This window comes from Eleutherodactylus coqui, chromosome 4, assembly GCF_035609145.1.
Source record: "Eleutherodactylus coqui strain aEleCoq1 chromosome 4, aEleCoq1.hap1, whole genome shotgun sequence".
Lineage (NCBI taxonomy): Eukaryota > Metazoa > Chordata > Amphibia > Anura > Eleutherodactylidae > Eleutherodactylus > Eleutherodactylus coqui.
In genome coordinates, this window is record NC_089840.1 from 229,283,544 (window position 1) to 229,304,120 (window position 20,577).

The 20,577-nt window shown below is 44.7% G+C and overlaps 1 protein-coding gene across 1 annotated transcript; it reads left to right on the forward strand.

Annotated features, from left to right (window-relative positions):
• Nucleotides 1–287: 287 nt before the first annotated feature.
• Nucleotides 288–19,460, forward strand: NRBF2 (nuclear receptor binding factor 2). The gene is made up of 4 exons (XM_066600818.1): nt 288–480; nt 15,044–15,128; nt 17,527–17,567; nt 17,946–19,460. The coding sequence occupies exons 1-4, from the start codon at nt 451–453 to the stop codon at nt 18,687–18,689; spliced, it is 900 nt and encodes a 299-aa protein (XP_066456915.1). The 5' UTR covers nt 288–450; the 3' UTR covers nt 18,690–19,460.
• Nucleotides 19,461–20,577: the final 1,117 nt, after the last annotated feature.

Consider the following 20,577-nt stretch of genomic DNA (forward strand, 5'->3'; position numbering starts at 1 on the left):
CTGGTCACTAGTTAGCATCACATGTGGCATACAAGACTGCGCTGCATTAGCTGTATTTAGGACTTGTATTAGTGCGGCACGCCCTCTGCTGGTTACTGGGTGACATACAAGATGACTCTGCTTTAGCCATAATCCGAATTCTAAATGCCGCGGCGCGCCCTCTGCTGGTCAGTCGGTGACTCACAGGACGACGCTCCTGCAGTCTCCCCGGTAACACGCGCCGCCCGGCGTCCTGCTCCGACCTCTCCAGCGGCGCCGCCCCAGCTACGTCCCGGCGGCGAGGATGGTGACGCGCGGCGGGCGGAGCCGGAGGAGGAAGTTGTTGTTGCTGCTCTTGTGTTGACACAGCCGGGATCAGACCCGGGATTTCTTCCTAGGGCATCGGTGAGCGCGCAGCCTGATGAGCGCAGCCCGGCCGCCTGTCCCCGCGCACACGTCCAGCCCGGCTCTATGGAAGTGATGGAAAGTCCACTGAACCTGGTGAGTGGCATCACCTAGCAGATGTGCTGGAGGACCAGAGATCCCAGCAGACCCGGGGGCGTAGTATGGGTGGAGGTGATACATTGTACCAACTGTCCACTGACTGTACCCTGCAGTGACCTCCCTGTGCCCCCTGTAACCCACCCTGAGCAGTAGAGCTGAGTATGCAATAGGCCTCATCTGGGCCTGCACCACTGCTGATGCCCACATGCCAACCACCGCCTGAGATGATCTGCAAACACTATACCATGTTGTGCCTGCAGGAGAACAGATCCGCTGGTCCAGCTCTGCTACATCTGATCATTTCCCAGCACTTCTCCCTCTTGGTTAGGGTTTGTTCACACGGAGCAGATTTGATCCTTTCGCAGACCTTACACCCTTACTTGAAGAACGCTGTAGATCTGCACCGAAATTCTGCGCCAAATCCGCATCTCCTTAAAGGAAGGTCTGGCACCTTAATTATAGCCTAGTGATGGAATATATGAGGAATGCAGCGGGGCCTTTATGTGGTTTCAATATGGCTGACATATTGCGCCAGGAAGTGTTCGTGTATTGTATGCTATATAGCCACGAACCGTCCGATAGGCGGTATCTGCCAGCGATCCGGACTTGCTGGGTGATGTCCACCTTCAATGTGCTAGCGCTGCACGGCGATCGGGCACACGTGCCAGGGCTGCATTTGGGGACGGATGATGTCACACATGCACAGCTGCCAGCTTCATAGGTCGTATATATGACGCCTTTAGGGCTCTGATTGGTTCACTGAGCGCCAGCTCTGATTGGCTCAGGGGTTGCTCCTGAACCAATCAGAGCAATTGCTTGCTAGAGGCGAGGTATTCATGCCCCGTCACCAACAAGAGATGCTCCGTCAGCATTGAGGACTACACAGAAGCCTGCTAGAGCGCCACAGCCCAGCGGGGCGGACCCAAACGGCGCCTGCTAGGTGAGTATTGCTTTTTTTCATGTAGTGTAGCTAGGGCTTATTTTCGGGGTATGGTTTATATTTAAATCTGTCTAGGGATTATTTTACCCTACGCTGGATTACTGCCATTTCCACAGTTTTGGGTGTGGGGTTAATGGACTGTAGGAACCAATTCAACTTTTGCAGACGTCTCAAAAACGAATGCACCAGCAGGTATTCTTCCCCGTACTTGGTATTTGTCCAGCCCCGTTTCACATTGTATATTGTTACTGTCATTTTTTTATGGCAGGTAGAGGTGACTACATAGGGTGCAGCCACTTTCCCCATGTTAATTGTCAGGTAGGTGAACACCTATGGGCGTTGAAGGTGGTGCCCAATCAGGAGGCAGCAGAGAGTGAGCTTCCTTCAGGGGGCGCTGTGGGTGTGTTATGGAGCCACTGCATTAGTGGATCCCTTGTACTCCTTAAAGCAACCCTCCAGGCCTCGACAACCAAGGATGGCCAAACCACTTTCCTGACTACTTGATGCACATTGTGCATAGTATGCATTGGTAGTCTAAAGCCCCATTTACATGCAAAGATGATCACTAAAAATGTGTTCAAAAGATAAGGAGAATGACAGTCTGAGCGATCATTTTGCATAAGCTGCTAATGGACACTAATGCCCATTAGTATCTTATAAGCTTCATTTGCATGTTAAATGAGTTTCCCTTCCATATATGCAGATAACAGCAGGTGGTCTGTTATCTGCATACAGCCCCTTTGTTCTGCTGCGGGTCTGCAACTGAATACAATGTTATCAGCGCTCCTGTGGAGAATCACAGCTTGAGGTCCCTGCTATTAGCTGCCCGGGTGAAGGATGAATTTTAAGCAAACAATGGTAGCATTTGCATTTGCACGCAACGATTATCGCTCCAAAGACCTCATTTGAGAGAATCGTTGCGTGTAAATGGGGCTTAAGACACCAAATGTTCCTGTTATCATCTGGAACTGCTAATATGGGCAGCACTGGCCAATCAAAGCATACTAATGCACAGTGTACATCAGGTAGTCAGAGAAGCTGATGCGGCCATCTTTGTTTGTCCAAGACTGGAAGGTCGCTTTAATGGGCTTTCCTCCCTTTTAACTGTTGATGACCTATTCTCGATCATTGAGGGTCTGCTGTTATTAGGCCTACTGACTGGGTGGATTTGCAGTCAGTGTTCCCATTGATGTTAATGGAGCTGTATCTGTATTACTGGCCCAGACCGCTGTAAGGTGGACGGAGCTGTCTACTTCTGTCTGTCCACACTGACAGCGGGCTCAGTAACAGCTGACCACCAGGGGTCCAGAACGGCGGATCCCCACCAATCGCTGACCGATCCTGAGGATACGTCTACAATAGTTCCGATAATCACCCCTGCAGTTGAAAGGGTTAAATGTATGCAGATCTGCACCAAAATCCACAGCGCAAAATATGCTGCAGGTTTTGACATAGATCCGCATGAAAATTTGCTATATGTGAACGCACCATTGGGGCTCATTCACAAAGCCGTATGCAGTTTCGGTTCGTAAAAAAACTCACCATTTTCACCTCGTGTGTATGTGAGGCTGCTTTCACACTTGCGACAAAATCGCGCAATGCGAGAGTGCGTGAAAACATAGTTATGAAACCCATGCCTTTCAATGGTTTCATTCACTTCTGTGATGTAGCTCCATTTAGAAATCGCTGCCTGCTTTATCTTTCTGCGTTTTACGTATTTTTATTTTATTTTTCTAATTTTATCGCCCATGTTTCCCTATTGAGCCCCCGTTTCATCGCATCGCATGGACTGGCGATGTTCGTGCGGTGCAGTTTTAACGTTAGAAAACGTAAGATTGTTTATCGCACAAGCTTTTTCCAAGAAAAAGCATTGCGGGCGCTCATACATTGCATGAGCATTGCTGCGATTATTCTCACGGTGATATTGCGATCGCCAATGTGAAGGAGCCCTGAGTGTTCTATGCATTTTTATTGCATATGTCCGTTTTTTACATCCATGTTGCATCCAGGTGCAAGAAGGCCCAAGTAATGTCAATTATCTCAATTTTGGCATAGCCCACAGAAAACAGAGTGCACAACAGAAAAACCCGCAGTGAACACGGACACGAATGCGTATTCATATTTGCAGTTTTTTTTTTAATTCACCATTTTTTACTTTAAGGCTGGGTTCCCACAGGGTGGAATCTCACTGTAAATCTGGCGGTTTGGCCGCAGTGAAAAACCACGAGATTTCTGCCGGGAAACCCACCACATTTAGCCACGGGTTTTGGAGTGGCTTGGCCGCATGCTTTTCTGTTGCGGCCAGCGCTCCCATAGAGGAAAGCACGGCCGCAACGGGGGGGAAAAATGACATGCTGCGGCCAGGGTAATTTGCGCCGCAGCTTTGTCAAAAAAACTCGTCCACATGGCTGGCCAATCCAGGGATTAGCTGCCGCAGGCGGGTTCGCCGCAGCGAAATTCTGGACGGAATTTCCCTGGCAAATCCGCCCTGTGTGAACCCAGCCTAATGGTTGATTTTGGTCCGTGAATATGGAACAAAAAATGGCGCTTTTTTTTTGTTTGTTTATTTCTTTAGCGTGCATGAGCTGTAAAAAATTTTTAAAAAGCCACATGTGGGAATATGAACATACCAGTTTAATTCAGTGGGTCCGTGTGCTGGCCGTATTCGGGGAGTAAAAAATATGAACAGAAAATCCACCCAAGTGAATTGGCCCTTAGGCTAATATCACGCAGGCGAGGGCGATATCAGGCTGTGAAGCTTGGCCTGATAACGTGCTCGCTAATATGCGATTTGTGCGAAAAATGCAAGTTTAAGAACTCCTCATATCACTTCAGAGAAGTAGCGATATTCTAATACGGCTTTTAGCCGCGGCGAAGCATCGCAAAGTGTTTCCCATTGTTTACAATGGGAAACATCGCACGCCGTTCGATGCTTTGCCGGCCCCATTGCAAGCAATTGGCGAGGCGTTCCGAGGGAACACCCAAAGATACGTCATGCTGCAATTTTGTTTTTCCCTATACTGTAATGTGGGAAAAAAATCGCTCATGCATATGAATGGGGTTCATATTCGTGCGATATTTGTGTGTCTCGCGACGCACAAATCTTGCGCGACTTTCTTGGCCGTGTAAATGCGGCATCGAGGTCTCATTCAGACATATGTAATATAGTTAGAAGATTCGGACACTCCTACAAGTAAAGTGGACCGAAGGCCGGATTCACGCGACCGTATTTGTGCACCTTTGTGCACGACCATGTTTGTGCACAATGCGCTTGTGTGAGTCCGGCCTAACTTAGATGGCCATTGGGTTCTATAGTGATCTCAGTGCAGCTCCATTGAGGCTGTTGGGCCTTGTGGACGCCCAAATGAGGCCTCAAGCTGTGCTTTTCTTTTATTAGTGATTTGGCGCTCTCCATTACCAACGTAACGCACCACATGCATCCCCACAGCCATGCGTGGCAGAAACATTGGGCCTAGTGTACCAATCTACTGGTGTCATGACAGCCAATCAGAGCTGGTCTTCCATCTCTCCAGGGCAGCTTATGAAATGTAAGCTGAGCACTGATTGGTTGCTATGGGTTACATGGCTGCTTTCTCTCTAAGGCACTAGGCCCATTGTATTCCAGAAGCCTGCATTATAGTGACTGCTATGTTGTATGACTACCATGCTATATTCCCTCGTGCCTCACGGAGAACCGGAATGAATAGTTGTATGCCCGGTTTATAATTTCCCTGTGTAATTAGTTGCTGTGTACATAACATGGAGGTGGAGGCCGTCCTGTCATGGAGGCTGCTCTACTATTAGGGGCCCGGCAGATGGATAATTGAATTTTAAGATTGAGATTCAACATGTTCATAATCTGTAATCTCCAGCATGACGTACGTGTTTTTGGCATACTGGTTTGCGAACAGCTGTCCGCCATTACGGATAAGACAAAGGGGTTTTCCTATCTCATTTTCTGGCTGCTGCAAATTTTGTAGGCCAGGCCCTATAGGAGAACTACAGCTCTCAGCATGGCCTTGCTGTTCCTATAGAATAGTGTGTTTTTTCATATCTAAAATGTAGATTTTCTGTAATGTTCTGATACAAAATTTATTAGAACTTTTTAAAGCTTTTACAGAAAATTCGGATGACCATTAACCCAAAAAACGTCACTATGCGTTTCAGCGAGATGCATTGGCGCTGTAATGTCTGTGAGGAGACTCGCGGCTAGCCCTCTACTGATCCTACTCTTTTTGTCTTTAACTATAAGGCCAGATACATACGGGCGTATTTGCGCACATTTCATGTGTGCGTGATAGACAGAAAATAGAACCTATTGATTTCAGCAAGTTCATTCACATTTCTGTACTTTTGCGCACACATTTGGTTCCACAAAAAAGAAAAAAATATGTTCTATCTTTCTTTATTTGCACACCAAAGGTCCCCATTGAAGTCATTAGGGTTTGCGCAAATGCGCGCACGCTACGCAAGGCGATGGATGATGTGCTGCATAATTCTGTTTGAAAACGGGTTCATCTGGAACTTATTAGATAAATTGGCCTTTTTAATTAGTGCGTCTTTGTTTGCGAAACACAAATGAATTTGCGGGCACAAAATGTACAGTAAAATACAGAGATACATGCGCCAAAAAAGCATAATTGTTCCACAAAAAACGCTACATTCATGTGCGCACAAGTACGCTCGCACTCGTGTGACGCTGGCCTAAGGCAGTTCCACATCTGTGTCGGAACCTTCGCCCGTTTGTCACAAATCTGTCTCAAAACATGCAGCACTTTTTCTTCTGTCCAAAAGCTGGGGGGAAAGTGAGCGCTATCAGGTTCCGACCGGAGACGGAACTGTTCAGCCGCGGGGATTCCCTTTTCCAACACAGATGTGAAACCTCACTAATGGCACTTTTACGTGTAGCTGTAATTGTTTGCCCGGGCGGTCAGTTTAAACACAAAAAAACGTTGTTTTGTTTTTTTCCTACACGATCGTTCAGTGAATGAGAACGACTGAATCATCGGTGTTTAAACTGAAAGATTAGCAAACGAGCCAATGATGCTTGCATGAAATGAACGCTAAACGAGCAAATCATCTAGGGTGCTTTCCCACATTGCTGATTTTGATGCAGATCTGCAGCAGATTTCACTTTTTCAATTTAAATTCAATTGAAGTGGTGAAATCTGCCGCAGATCTGCAACATAATCTGCAGCAAATGAGCTGCGTGTGAACACATCCTTAGGCCTCATGTCAACGAGTCAGATTTTGCGTGCAAGAGCCCGCAGCAGAATCTCACCCTACCCACGGCCGAGAACCCTGCGTCCACACGAACCTCTCTTCTGCCAGGACATCTGTACTGTGGGTGGTTCTCATGGCTCACCATCAAACTTGTGCAACTAGCAACATGGAAAACTAGCTGCCTATTTCAAAGAAAAAAATTGACAACATCCGAAAAGAAATCTCCAAAAATTGTACGGCTAGCCCCGATCCCAGTCTCCTCAGCACTGCATCAATCACCTATTCACTTTCTATCTTAGAACCAATGACAGAGGAAGAAGTCTCCAGGCTGCTTTCCGCTGCCCGCCCCACCACCTGCGCTAGCAACCTTCTCCCCTCTCACCTCCACCGATCCCTTTCCCCAGCTCTCATTACTCACCTCACCACAATCTTCAACGTCTCCCTAACCTCTGGCACCTTCCCCTCCTCATTTAAACACTCCATCATATCCCCTCTGCTTAAAAAACCAACCCTTGACCTGACTGATGCTGCCAACCTCCTCTTCATCTCCAAATTACTGGAATGCCTGGTCTACTCCCACCTCACACGCTTTCTCTCTGACAACTCTCTCCTCAACCCCCTACAGTCTGGTTTCCATTCTCTACACTCGACGGAAACTGCCCTCACAAAAGTATCAAATCACCTGATGGTGGCGAAGTCGAGGGGTGACTACTCCCTACTAATCCTCCTTGCCCCCTACGCTGCATTTGACACTCTCGACCATGACCTCCTTCTCTGCTCTGTTGCTCCTCCTACCTCTCTGACTGCTCTTTCAGTGTCTCCACTTCCTCTCGCTGTCGGGCTCTCCCAGGGCTCGGTCCTTGGTTCCCTTCTCTTCTCTATCTAAACAGCCCCAATTGGACAAACCATCCGCAAATTCGGCCTCCAATGCCATGTGTAGGCTGATGACACCCAACTATACACCTCTTCCTGTGACATCTCTGAACTATTCCTTCAAAATATACCCTCCGATAATTGCTTTCGCATATCGCTCAGTGGTTCACATTCACTGTTCAACAATCGCTGTTCACACACACGAACGATTATTTTTATGCCCACATAAAATGAACGACGAATGAGAAGCAGACGAATTCTCGTTAATCGTTCAGTGTAAACATGGCCAACAATTGAATGATTATGTTCAAATTCGCACAATTCATCTATTTATTAAATTTTTTTATGGTACCTAGTCCACAATATTCCACCGTGGAGGACAATGGGGGAGAGCTGACAGGTCTCAGCGGTGAGCCTATGTAGCAGATAGGCTCACAGCAGAGAAGCGCTATGATTCTCTGCTCATGGACCCCGGTTCTGTGCTTTCCATACCAACGCGATGGAAAGCTTCACACAGCGTGATCCGCTGGCAGATCATCGCCATGGACAGGCAGCCATGGTTTTTTTTTTTTTTACGATAACCTTTCCGTATAAAGTGGCCTTAAAACCATCCAGAATTAAGAACATATTGAAAGAAATCAATCATGCGGATACATTTAATTGCAGGGTTGTGAACAATAGGTAGCTTAGTGATGAATGCTTGTGGTACATCAGGACTGCCAGTCCTCATTGTTTATGGAACGGAGGAGTGTTATACCACCAGTTATTAGGAAACCGCAGGTTGGATTCTTTTCTTTTTTTTTTTTTTAGAAGCAATTTTGTTTCCCAAAAACAGTTTGAGTAAAGACGTTAGCTGGTGAACGTCTGGTTTAACTGGATCACAATTTATCTCCTTCCTTAAGGCCCATTTACACACAACGATTATTGCTCAAAAGCCGTCTTTTGATAATCGTTGCTTGTAATGTGCACTTTTCGTCCATCGCTGAGTTCAGCTCAGCCTAAAATCCATTGTCCCTGATAAGATGGACCATATGCTGAGTTCTCTGCAGGCAGCACTGATAACATTCTTTCAGCAGCTGTCCCACTGGAGAACAATAGCAATGTATTTAGAGAACAGACCACCTGCTGTTCTCTAAATACATGCAAATGAAGCTAGTTGGCTACTAATGGGTTGATAAGCCTACTAGTAGCTAAATGCAAAATGATCGCTCAAAACCGTCAGTGTCTAAATAGGCCTTTAGTCCCCACCGAAAATCATACTTACCTGGAGACCTATCATTGGTTACCTAGGGGGTTTCTGAACTTATGGCAACTTTGTCAGTTATACATAGTAACTTGATGGGTGGCATCGGTTTACAAATGGCACGTTAGTCCATGGCACTATACCTTGTTGGTTTTAATAATGCCATGCTCTGGGTAAACTTTTAAAAGTAGCATCTGGAACTGGAAGGCTAAAGGTGGCCGTACACCTTTCATGCATATCAGCCAAACACACGCACTGTCTACAGGTACTTTTACACTGGATAATCCGTAAATGGAGGCAGAGTGGTCCGGGAAAAGGGCATGTGACTCCATGGCCATACTAGTGAATAGCCCCAGCAGAAATTCACTGCCTAGCTCTGACGCAGATTCCGCCTGTGTGAACATACCCCAAGGTTGTGTAAAAAAGTATTTAGACGTAACTATTATCGTTCCAAAAATTGTTCAAACGAAAGCAAGAATCATGTGCTTCTTGTTCATCGTCCGGTTTAGTCCGGCATAAAAATCATCGCCGGCTCGTTGCCTTCTCGTTGTGATTAAACACTGATCATTCAGTGTTTCACTTGGGAATGTGAAACGCCGAACAAGAAGTTCATGCTTCCCAATGATGATTTATCTGTCTAAACAAACTGCCCGAGCGCCAACGAGCTGGTGATGACGTCACCAGCTCATTCACTCGGGCAAACAAGAACCGTGAGGTTCTCGTTGGATGTAAAAGGGCCATTACATCTATCAGAGCCTCCATTGTAAAGGCCCTTTTACACACAACGATGATTGGTCAAAATTTGCTAAAAATCCATCTTTTGAGCAATAATCGTTACATGTAAATGTGCCCATCATGCAATTACCGTGCACTTTTCCTCTATCACGGAGTTCAGCTCAGCTTAGAATCCATCGTCCCTGATAAGAGGGACCGCATGCTGAGTTCTCCGTGAGCAGCGCTGATAACATTCTTTTAGCTGCTAGCCAATAGTGAACAATTGCAATGTATTTAGAGAACAAACCATCCGCTGTTCTCTAAATACATGCAAATGAATATAGTTAGTTACTAATGGGCTGATTATTCCCATTAGTAGCTAATGCAAAATAATTGCTCAAAACTGTCAGTTTCTGACGAATTTTGAGCGACCATCTGTGTGTGTAAATGGACATTAAGTCCTGTCATATTTGATAGGAGCAATAAGCCCCAAAAGATTAGGTGCCAGCAGCAGATTTCTGGGCACTCTGGCTAAACATCTCATGGGATTCGCCCAAATCTGTAATCAAGCAAGTTGTAATAGTGTCTGCTTAGAACTGGACAGAAATCCTGATCTTACACGGTGACCTGGAGAAATGGATATACGTAGTATATTGCACATTAGTATATTTCCTTCTGATGGTTGGTTGCTCCTTTCTGAGGCCCGGACAGGGAAGGCCTTATGTTAGGTTTTTGTAGTTCGGCATGGGAGGGGGTCTTCTTTCACAACTATCATAGCGGACCGCAGAACTAATCAGCATTAATATGTTGATGAATTGTAGTTTACTTTCCGGATGTTGTCATCCGTTCTCCCAGCTTGGAGTTGGTGTTCGGTATTTTCCATCTGCCCTGTGTAGGTGTAGGACATTCCTCTGCTGTTCCTCACTTGTTTTCTTGCTGTCACGGTAGGTAAGGTTAATCATTTATGCATTCTCCAGGCTAGCGTAATACATTGCCCTTGTATCCTGTCATCCAGAACTATCTGCTCCCATAAGCCTGTTGGACAGATGCCCTCACTGTAATACCATGATATAATTGTCTGTAATTCGCTGTTATTAACAATTACCCAGATATACGTGGAGATTCCACCAGCTGTGTTATGGCCGTGCTGCGGAATACTAATTGTATTTAGGAAACATTGTGCCAGACAGCTTTATGCTTGGCAAAATCTATAGGATACACTTTTGCATTGCCACCCCTTTAGCCCCTTAAAGGGGTTGTCCCGCGATAGCAAGTGGGGTTATACACTTCTGTATGGCCATATTAATGCACTTTGTAATGTACATTGTGCATTAATTATGAGCCATACAGAAGTTATTCACTTACATGTTCCGTTGCTAGCGTCCTCGTCTCCATGGTGCCGTCTAATTTCAGCGTCTAATCGCCCGATTAGACGCGCTTGCGCAGTCCGGTCTTCTCCCTGGTGAATGGGGCCGCTCGTGCCGGAGAGCTGGTCCTCGTAGCTCCGCCCCGTCACGTGTGCCGATTCCAGCCAATCAGGAGGCTGGAATTGGCAATGGACCGCACAGAGCCCACGGTGCACCATGGGAGAAGACCCGTGGTGCATCGTGGGTGAAGATCCCGGCGGCCATCTTGGTAAGGTAAGTAAGAAGTCGCTGCAGCGCGGGGATTCGGGTAAGTACTAAACCTTTTTTTTTCTTTCTTTTTTTTTAACCCATCCCTTGGGTTTGTCTCGCGCCGAACGGGGGGCCTATTGAATTAAAAAAAACCCGTTTCGACGCGGGACAACCCCTTTAAGGACCAGACACTTTTTAGGGATGTTACCCATGTGGTGGTTTTACTGCCCTATTTGTTTTCCTTTTAGTTAGCTAAATTATTTTTGGTGCGTTTTTTTTTTCTTGTGACATATAGGGCTATTTTTTAAATATCTCTTTTACTGCCTTTTTTTGGGGGGGGGGGGGGTAAAAAGCTAAAAAAAATTAACATTTATAGTTATTGTTTCACAATTAGTATAGTTACGCTAAAATAAAGTATGGTACTGGGTTCCTCATTTTGTTTCGGACGTTTTGATATATAATATGTTATGGTTTTGGATTACAGGGTGCGTTCGGCACCGGTTTTTGTTGGAGTCGGCTTTGGGTTATTTCCTTTTTGGATTATATTTATATGTATATATTTTTATTTTGTTCTGTTTTTTCTTTTAAATTATCCATGTAATTATTTTTTTTACCATCCATATCGCCCATGATATCATATAACACCTCTGGGGGACATTCACATGGCGTTTTTTTTTTTTTTTCTTTCGTTTTACACACTTTTCCACTGTAGCTGGGGCATCTATGGGAGCAGCATCCATAGGAGCCCCAGTTATAGCGGAAAACATCCCCCTGTAGTGACAGTAGTCACTGGCAGAGCTGATCAGGGTCTGCAAAGACTCTGCATCTCTGCCGTGCCAGGGGGTCCTGGTGATCATGTGATCGCTGGCTCACGTAGTGGAAGAAACACTTCCACTTTCGCTTTTTAGTACAGAGCGCTCATTGAGTGCAATGTATTCAGAGAAGGCAGAAGGGGTTAAAAAGCGCTTCTCCCCTCTCCTTCGGGTTCTCAGCTGTGACTAGCAACCGACAACCTGACCTGAATACAGAAGCAGGGGCTTTAATCCCACAACGTATTTTTACTATCAGGCGTGATTAAAGTCCAGGACCAAGCGCCTTCAATTTACAGCGCTTGTTCCTTAATGGGTTAGGGGAAATATAGACAGTGTTCATCAGTGGGTTGGACAGACGCTTCTTGGTCCATAGATAATATTCTATTAGAATTCTAACTAATTAGTAGATTGTGCTCTGCTGCCCATATAGAACGTGCCTGTGTGGCCCCATACGGTGTCTCCTTATGGCACTGTACTACGGGGATATTATTTTCCATATCCTAACATGAGGGCAAAATCGGACAGCCGAAAACCTCTGTCAGTGTTTTATGGCAGGCTTATAGGGGTAGAATATGGGCCTTTAGAGGTATATGGGTGTCCAATTATGGCTGCATACTACTTGGTGCCTATACAGTGCTGTAATATCCTAAGGCTAGCTTGATGAAAGTGAAAGCATATCTTCAACGAATGGCACGATATGGAGGCACACGAGTTCCTGTGGTTTTATGGCATGGAAACAAAAGGACTCTGTGCTGCTCGGCAATATTCCAAAGCCTTTTGTGTAGTACAAAGTTTCTTCTGGGTAGTATAGACTAGAGGATATTTCTATAGACTGCACACTCTAGTGGGGAGATTCTCTACTCCTTTTATTAGGCTGGCCCTTTTTGACGAATGGTTATTTCCCATTGGGCTCTCAAAGGCTATGGCAACATTTATTTATTTTTTTCGTTTAAATGCATGTATTTTGGGCTGGCAATAACTTTTGCAGTAGGTTTAGGGTAAAAATTTTGCTGCTTTTATCTTCTGCAGCTTCTACTTATCACTATATGTAGAAACTGCAGTCTAAGGGTCTTTTTACATGGTACAATTGTTGCTTCTGCCCTTTCACAGAGGAGCTGTAATTGTTCAATGAATGAGGGCGGAGTGGGTTGGGGATTGCTTCTGGCTGCCCGCCTCTGTAGTAAATAGGCAGTCGTTCATAGATGAATGCAGGCCCATCAAATTTTTTTTTATTTTGTCTGCCTAAATTGAGCGACATGCGAATGCATGATCATTTGTTGTTCACTCATTGGCAGTGTTTACACGCAACAATTATGGTTCAGTTTATAAGTTGGTAAGCTGAACCATAATCGTTCCATGTAAAAGGACCCTTATTTTCAATAGGAGATCCTTCAGTGAGGCTGGACTGACGGCTGAGGATACTTTTGCACAGGCCAATAGGCCAATAATCCCTAAATTGAGCAATTATGGGCGACGCTCAGCCTGTATAGACACGGCACCCCAGCCAGGGTACTGAATGAAGAGTCTCTTAATAGTCGCTTCGTTTCAGCTTACTGAGACTGCACTAGTGAGGGACTATTCGCTCAGTGTAAACAAGCAGTTGTTCATCTTTGAACTACTACATGTTTGCAGTGAATGAAGAAGGGCAACCTTTGGCGCAGTCCACCTCAATTCACTGAATGACTATTGCTAATATCTGAAAGCATATGAGCGATAGACATTGTGACAGTTGTGAGACAGCGCTCAAGTGCCTGACGGTCATCCTGTCTAAAACCACCCATAGGGCCCTTTTTTACACAAAAAGATTATTATTCAGATTCTCACTGGATTGTGGAAATCTGAACGATAATCGTTTAGTGTATACACTGCCAGCAACTGAATAAAAAAACGATAATTCCAATCGGCCCGTGTAAACAGGCAGTTCATCTATGAGCGACTGCCTGTTTACTGTGAATGGAGGCGAACAACAGGAATGAATGTTGCTTGCTCCTGTGTGAAAGCACGGGAGCGACAAAAGCTGGGATGACTGTTGGCCACTTAAGCGCCTGACACTCGTCCTGTCTGGGAGGACCCTTAGGCCACTCTCACACACACACTGCTTTTGATTTTAATGGGGTTTCTCAGATCTGTGCTCAAATGCGCCATCTGTTCTATTTTAGCGCATTTTAATGATGGGGTGCATTAGAAAGCCCTGTCAAACACTGTGACATGCGTTAAAAAACGCAGCTCAAAATCACCGTAAAAATGCTGCGATTTCGAGCCGCGTTTTCTGAATGCTTGTGTGAGAGAGGCCTTAGGCTGCTTTCACACAGGCGTCTGAAAATGCTGTAAAATGCCACGTTTTTGCAAACTCATTTATCAGTGTTTTTAAACGTACCCTATGATTTCAATGGGTGATTAGGTGCGTTAAAAATCGATAAAACACACTAAAATAGAGCAGACAGCGTTAGGAAATCACGGCATTAGAAATGTTGTGCTTGAACGCTTGTCTGAGAAGCCCCCTTAAAATCAATGGAGGCGGTTTTACAGCCGCGCTAAACGCTGTTAAAACCGCCTGTGTGAGAGTGGCCTACGTTTTCAGCCCTTCGCTCTCCTCTACTGCACTTTTTGACCACAACAAAGACAACATTTGCTGTAGTCCTAAATTAACTGATAAGAAGGTGCAGGAGAGGAAAGAGCAGAGGGGAAACTAAGCCGTCAGTCCAGCATCTCTAACGGATCTCCTGCCTATTGGATTGGTATGTTACAGTTGCTATCACTGTTGTGCAGTGAGGAATTGTGCTACTGCTAGAAGCTCTTCATTAAAGGGGGTCTCGGTTACACAAGTGTAGCTTTGGTCCATGTTTCAAGCATTTTGGGGGTCTTTTTGTCCAAACAATGCATCTCTTGGGAACAAGGACCCTAGATAGAATTGTCTTGTAATTGAGTACTTAGAAATAGTTCTAAAGAGTTTTAGTCGCTTAGATACAATATGGAATTTCTACTCTTCTTCATAAATGGTCCAAGTGAAGGCACAGCTGCCATCCGCTACACTTTGAGAGGAAGGTCTTGGTGAAGTGTGCAGTGTTCTAGTTTTTTGTAATTAGACTTTTTCATGGAGCATATTACTAATTGTCTTACGCATTCTTCTTGTTCACAGGCACATCAACAAAGCAGAAAAGCAGACCGGTTTCTGGCTACAGGAAAATATGAAGAGGCCATTGCATGTCACAGGAAAGCTGCTGGTATGTACCGCACGTGTACCTCTTCTATGCGGTATTCATACACATTACATGTTACATTTTATCCAGTAAGATATAATTTACTAATAATAAGTAGGTGGATATGAAGACAAGGCAACCATATAAAAAGACAGCACTTTAGAATGAAGTCCATTAAAGAGGACTTCTCATGTCCTCCTGGCACTTTGAATCTGTCAGGGGGGCGGTCTCTGCTCCCTGCCAATGGGTGACATCAGTGAGCTGAGGAAACATGTCATTATCCATTGACAGTGAGCGGAGGAGACCGCCCACTTGACTGATTATGAGTGTCAGGAATTACAAATAAGGGATTCTTCAGACGAGTGTATGTACAAATAGGCTTGCCTTAGTGCAACGTATTTGCGCAGTGAATGAGGTTGATTTGCACGTATGTCTGCATATAGTACTGTACATTTTTGCGCAAACCTTGCCTGTTAATATGCGTGCATGAAACACCCCTGCCTTGATTTTAAAAGGCTTTTTAGCCTAATGAGGTCCAGATGTGTTCTCTTCTTCCTGGAATTGCGCATTTGAATGAGCATTTATGCACCTTCTATGGGGACCCTTGCTGTGCAAATACACAGAAAGATCGAGCGGGTCCTATTTATTTTTTTTACGTGCGCACAAAAAAATCATTAATGAGAACGAACCCAATTAATGGCTTCTATTCTCTGCGTATTGTGGTACTAATTCCACGCACGTAATGCATGGCGCAAATATGTTAGTCTGAAGAAGCCTTAAAGGTTACTTTACATGGGACGACTGTTTCGTGCAGAAGCGCCTGACAGCCGTCCCAACAACTCACTCCTGTACTTTCACACAGGAGGTATAGCCATTCAGTGAGTGGAGGTGGAGCGCACCAGAGATCTTTCAGCCAAACGCTTCCATTCACTGTGAACAGGCAGTCGTTCTAAGATGAATGACTGCCTGTTTACACTAATTGAGAGTCGCTTTATTTCTCCTGAGCTGAAACAAACTGACTATCTCCTACTGATCAACATTGCCCAGTGGCTTTTTCTCTGCAAATCTTCATACTCACGACTGCAGTATCCGCGCTCATGTATCACATTCCCAGCTTACGTTTAATGGTCGATTCATGAAATGGAGCAGATCTGCCAAGGTCACATGATCCTTTCTCCAATTTCCCTATTAAATAATCTTGATTTGGCAAAATTCCTGGAAAAATCCCTGAGGTAAACCATAAAGGGTTATGTTACTTCTTAGGCTGATGCAATGGAAGGATGATATCTGTAGTTCAGTGCATTTAAAGACAGAGTAGTATAGTAAATCCACATATATAGGAGGTTTCTGGTAGGAAGAAGTCTGCTGACAGTCTCCAGATTTCTGCACCGCTCATCAGATGAAAAGAATCCTTTAGTGGTTTCCCCAGTAAAGACCTTTATCCCCTAGCTATAGGATAGGAGATAAATAAACACTGGGGGTCCGGCCGCTGGAACCCACAACAATCCTGAGAAAAGTTCACCCCGAAGGCGCCATGTGAGTTGTGCGGTGGGGCTGCCTGCATGACAACTACTCCATTTATTTTTATGGGACAAAGGAGGATAATTGAGCGCATCGATCACCCTCACTGCCATAGAAGTGAATGGAGCTGAACTACAATACCAGACAGCGCATGGGCAGACTCGGATAAACCCCTTTAACTGTTTCTAAACCACATCTTTGTTGAGCCATGATAAAGCCACAATGGAGAATGTCTATTGTAGAGCGGTTTGTATGCAAAAATTAAACCATGCATTAATAATGAACTTAAGGAGAGAGGATCCTGCTGGTTGAAGCTTTTATGATTAATCAAAGCACTAACGACCACTTGTCAGTTAGTATGTGAGTACTTCTCATACTCCACAACTGGTAATGTCATCTCTCAGCCCCCTGGTGACATCACCAAAGGTCCTACAACATATATAAAACACAGAGCCTGACCGACAGAAGAACACAATTAGGGCTCTTGAAAAGATGAGGACATGTGTGGAATAGCCGAACTGTGTGTTTGATGTGTGTGAATCAGGGTGGATGTAAATGGATGTACAACGTAGCAGGGCTGTGTGTGATGTGTTGGGTCAGCATGCATGTAGTAGAGCTGTGTGTGTAATGTGTGGGAATCAAGATGGATGTAGTAGAGCTGTGTGTGTAATGTGCTGTGGGTATTGTGTGGGGTCAGGATGGATGTAGTAGAGCTGTGTGTGGGGATCATAATGCATGTACCATGTAGTACAACTGTGTGGCGCATTGTGCCACCAGAAACGCTGGTACTACTATTTCCTAATAATTACCAGTTTTACATAAACCGGGTTATGTGGTTTTTTTCTGATTGTCTCAAATGCCTACTTGCTCATGTTCACTTACCATGTTCTCCTTATTACAGCCTACCTCTTGGAAGCCAAAAGGTTGACACAGTCTGAGCAGGTAAGATGGCACAACAACGGCCATTAATCTGATTTACTACATACCAAACAAACTAAATCCACCTATCTATACCTAAATGGAACATCCAGTCATGCATGACTAAAGTTTAATCGCTATATATAATGAAACTATGCAATGTTTTAATATACTTTGTTCCAATTTCCAATCCTTTTCGAGATCTGATTCATGTCCGTAAATTGAAACATTCTTGTTTATGATCATAGGCTATGAACATGTCTCATAGTGAAAATCACACGTACAAGTCCTTTTGTTAAATGCTGCTATGGCTATCCTGATTCTCTTCTAGAAAAGTTTGAGGATGTGCATATGCTTCTTTTTAACTGATTTGACATAGTCTCCATTTAATTTCTTCTACAGGCTCAGCTGTCGTTGGAGCTGCAGCGGGAGAGTCATATAAAGCAGCAGCTCTTAATTCAGGAAAGATTAAAAAGAGCCAAACGAGAAGACAAACTCCGAGCTCAACAAAAAGCAATAGCTGCAGAAAAGGAGTTGACTACGCATCTCCAGACGTCATACAGGTCATCCTCAGATGACATTGACAGCCAAAATGCACTTGTTTCTGCAGGCCAGAAATCCAGTTGTAACCCAGGGAAGCCTTTGCAAGAAATCCACAGTGTCCTTGACCGAGAACCAGACTCCCTACTATATCTGCTGCAGAAGAGGAAGGAGCCACTGGAACCTTACAAGGCAAATCGAATCCCTAAAGATGACAAAACTAAACTGGAGGAGCAGGCCACCAAGATTAAAGAGCTGAACCTACTGGTGGACACACTTCTGGCCGAAAATGAGAAACTGAAAAAGGAGAACCGGAAGCTTCGGGCAGAAGTGGCAAGACTGCAGCAGAATCCCGAGAAAGAGTTGGACATGGACACCGATTTTGTGGAGAAGTCTGAGCTGTGGAGCCTGCAGCAACCGACGCCAAGTTCTCCAAACCCCTCGTCCACATGGCAGAATTTTGTAGCAAATACCGGGAAGGTTAAGGACATTCCTATACCTAATCTTCCTCCTCTAGACATTCCCTTACCAGATCTTCCTCCACTTGAGCTCCCTGAAGACATACAATCGCAAATCACAGAGATTAAAGGACTTATGGACAGCTAGGGCAACGACAAATTCAGAGAGGACAATCACAAGGGAAGACCATCTTGGCATCAATATTGGAAGGGCTGCTGCGCCTTTGCCGGAGTTTACTCTAGAAGATGGAAAAGTCCAGTGCATTGGTAGACACGTCACTGTGAAATATTCAATCTAAGGTCTTAGGTCGAAGAAGAAATCCTATAAGACAGAGAAGTGAGCTCTTGAAACAATACTACTTTTCTTGTTTTTATTTTAAACCAAATGACTGAAGAAAAACTTTGTGGAAAGTTTATATATAAGTTATATATGATCAGATCAGATGACTTATATAAGTTCTATATACAGAATTCCATAAGAACAATGCAGACCGTCTATCCTGCGTGATAGCGGAGCCTCCGTATTCTCAGCATACGCTTTCCGTCATGCGTTCAGAATGTACGCATTTTGTTATGCACAGATTTTAACTGAAAATCACGTGTGTACAGCAGACACACAGCGACTTGTGCCACATTGCACTCCTAGATCTTAACCTCAATTCAACAATGAGACGTACATATTGTTTTTTGTTTTTTTTCTGGAACCAAATTACATGTTATTTCTAAATAATCAGTTTACAAAATTGAAAAAAAAAATCAGGGTGCATTGTATCATTGCTGTATATTAAAGTATGTGTTATGCATTGTTTAAAAATACTTACTGAAAAGATATCAGTATCTCGATATAACGGTGCATGGGTGCAAGATATGCTGAATGGCAGTATTTGATTGACAATAATAAAGAGTGTTTATATCTGGACTGTCTGCAGATTTTTTGTAACCAGAGCAGCAATATTGGAAACTTTCATTTTCAGTAACTATTACCTGACAAGAAGTTGCCGCTGTGTGACCATTATCATGTGAGGCAAAAATAGTATGAGGTTATGGATCAATATCAGCAGACATAAAGTCTACTACAGCGGGTACCAAATCAATAAATCTTTAGCATTCGTTTTCCATTGCTGGCTCATTCCAACATGAATACATTTTTTTTTTATAATGGCTATAGAGGAGAGCTACAAAAAACAGTCAGCACCTCCAACAAGTAAATGTGCGGGTGCATGTAAGCCATGGCTGCAACAAATACAGTAACAGAAACACATGCCTCAGTACTGATACACATTTACTATATGAATAAAAATGCAAAATTTTCGGTACTAACTGCATAAAAATGCAAGGTTTTTAGCATATATTTTGATCAAAACATGTGGGCCCATTATTTGTTGAAAATGCTGACTTTGAGTATTCCCGAAGCACGTGTTTGTATTACTATATAGCCAAGCCGACTGGCTAATTGATTTTTGAGAGCCACAGTAATGATTATCAACCATTCAGAAGCCTGACACTCTAGATAAATGTTCTCATACACATGAGGAACAGCCCAACTAAATTAGTGAAAATAAGGCAAATCTGACATGTTGGATTTTAAAGGGGTTAACCCACTAAAATCATTTATTGCCTAGCCATAGGATAGGACAGTGGAGGCAGACCCATGGCACATGTGCCAGAGGCAGCACACAGAGCCCTCCCTGCTGGCAAGCGTGCCAGCGGCCGCTCATCGCGGTACTGAATACTGGCCAGGGTGCGGCGGCTCCTCTGCCGGTACTCACTCAGCGGCGCTGACGTCAGTGGGCACCCAGGATCCCCTTCTCCTTTCCACGAGAGTAGAGGGGAGGAGGCATCCGGACGCACTCACTGACGTCACACTGAGCACCTGGGATCAGCGGCAGCAGCAGTGGCGCTTCGATAAGGAGTAGGGGGTATGTATACGGGTCTCAGGGGAGCGTTATTACTACTGGAGCTGCTGGAGGAGACACCATTACTACAGGGGCCGCTGGAGGGGACACCATTAGTATTGAGGCGGCTGTGAGGGGGAA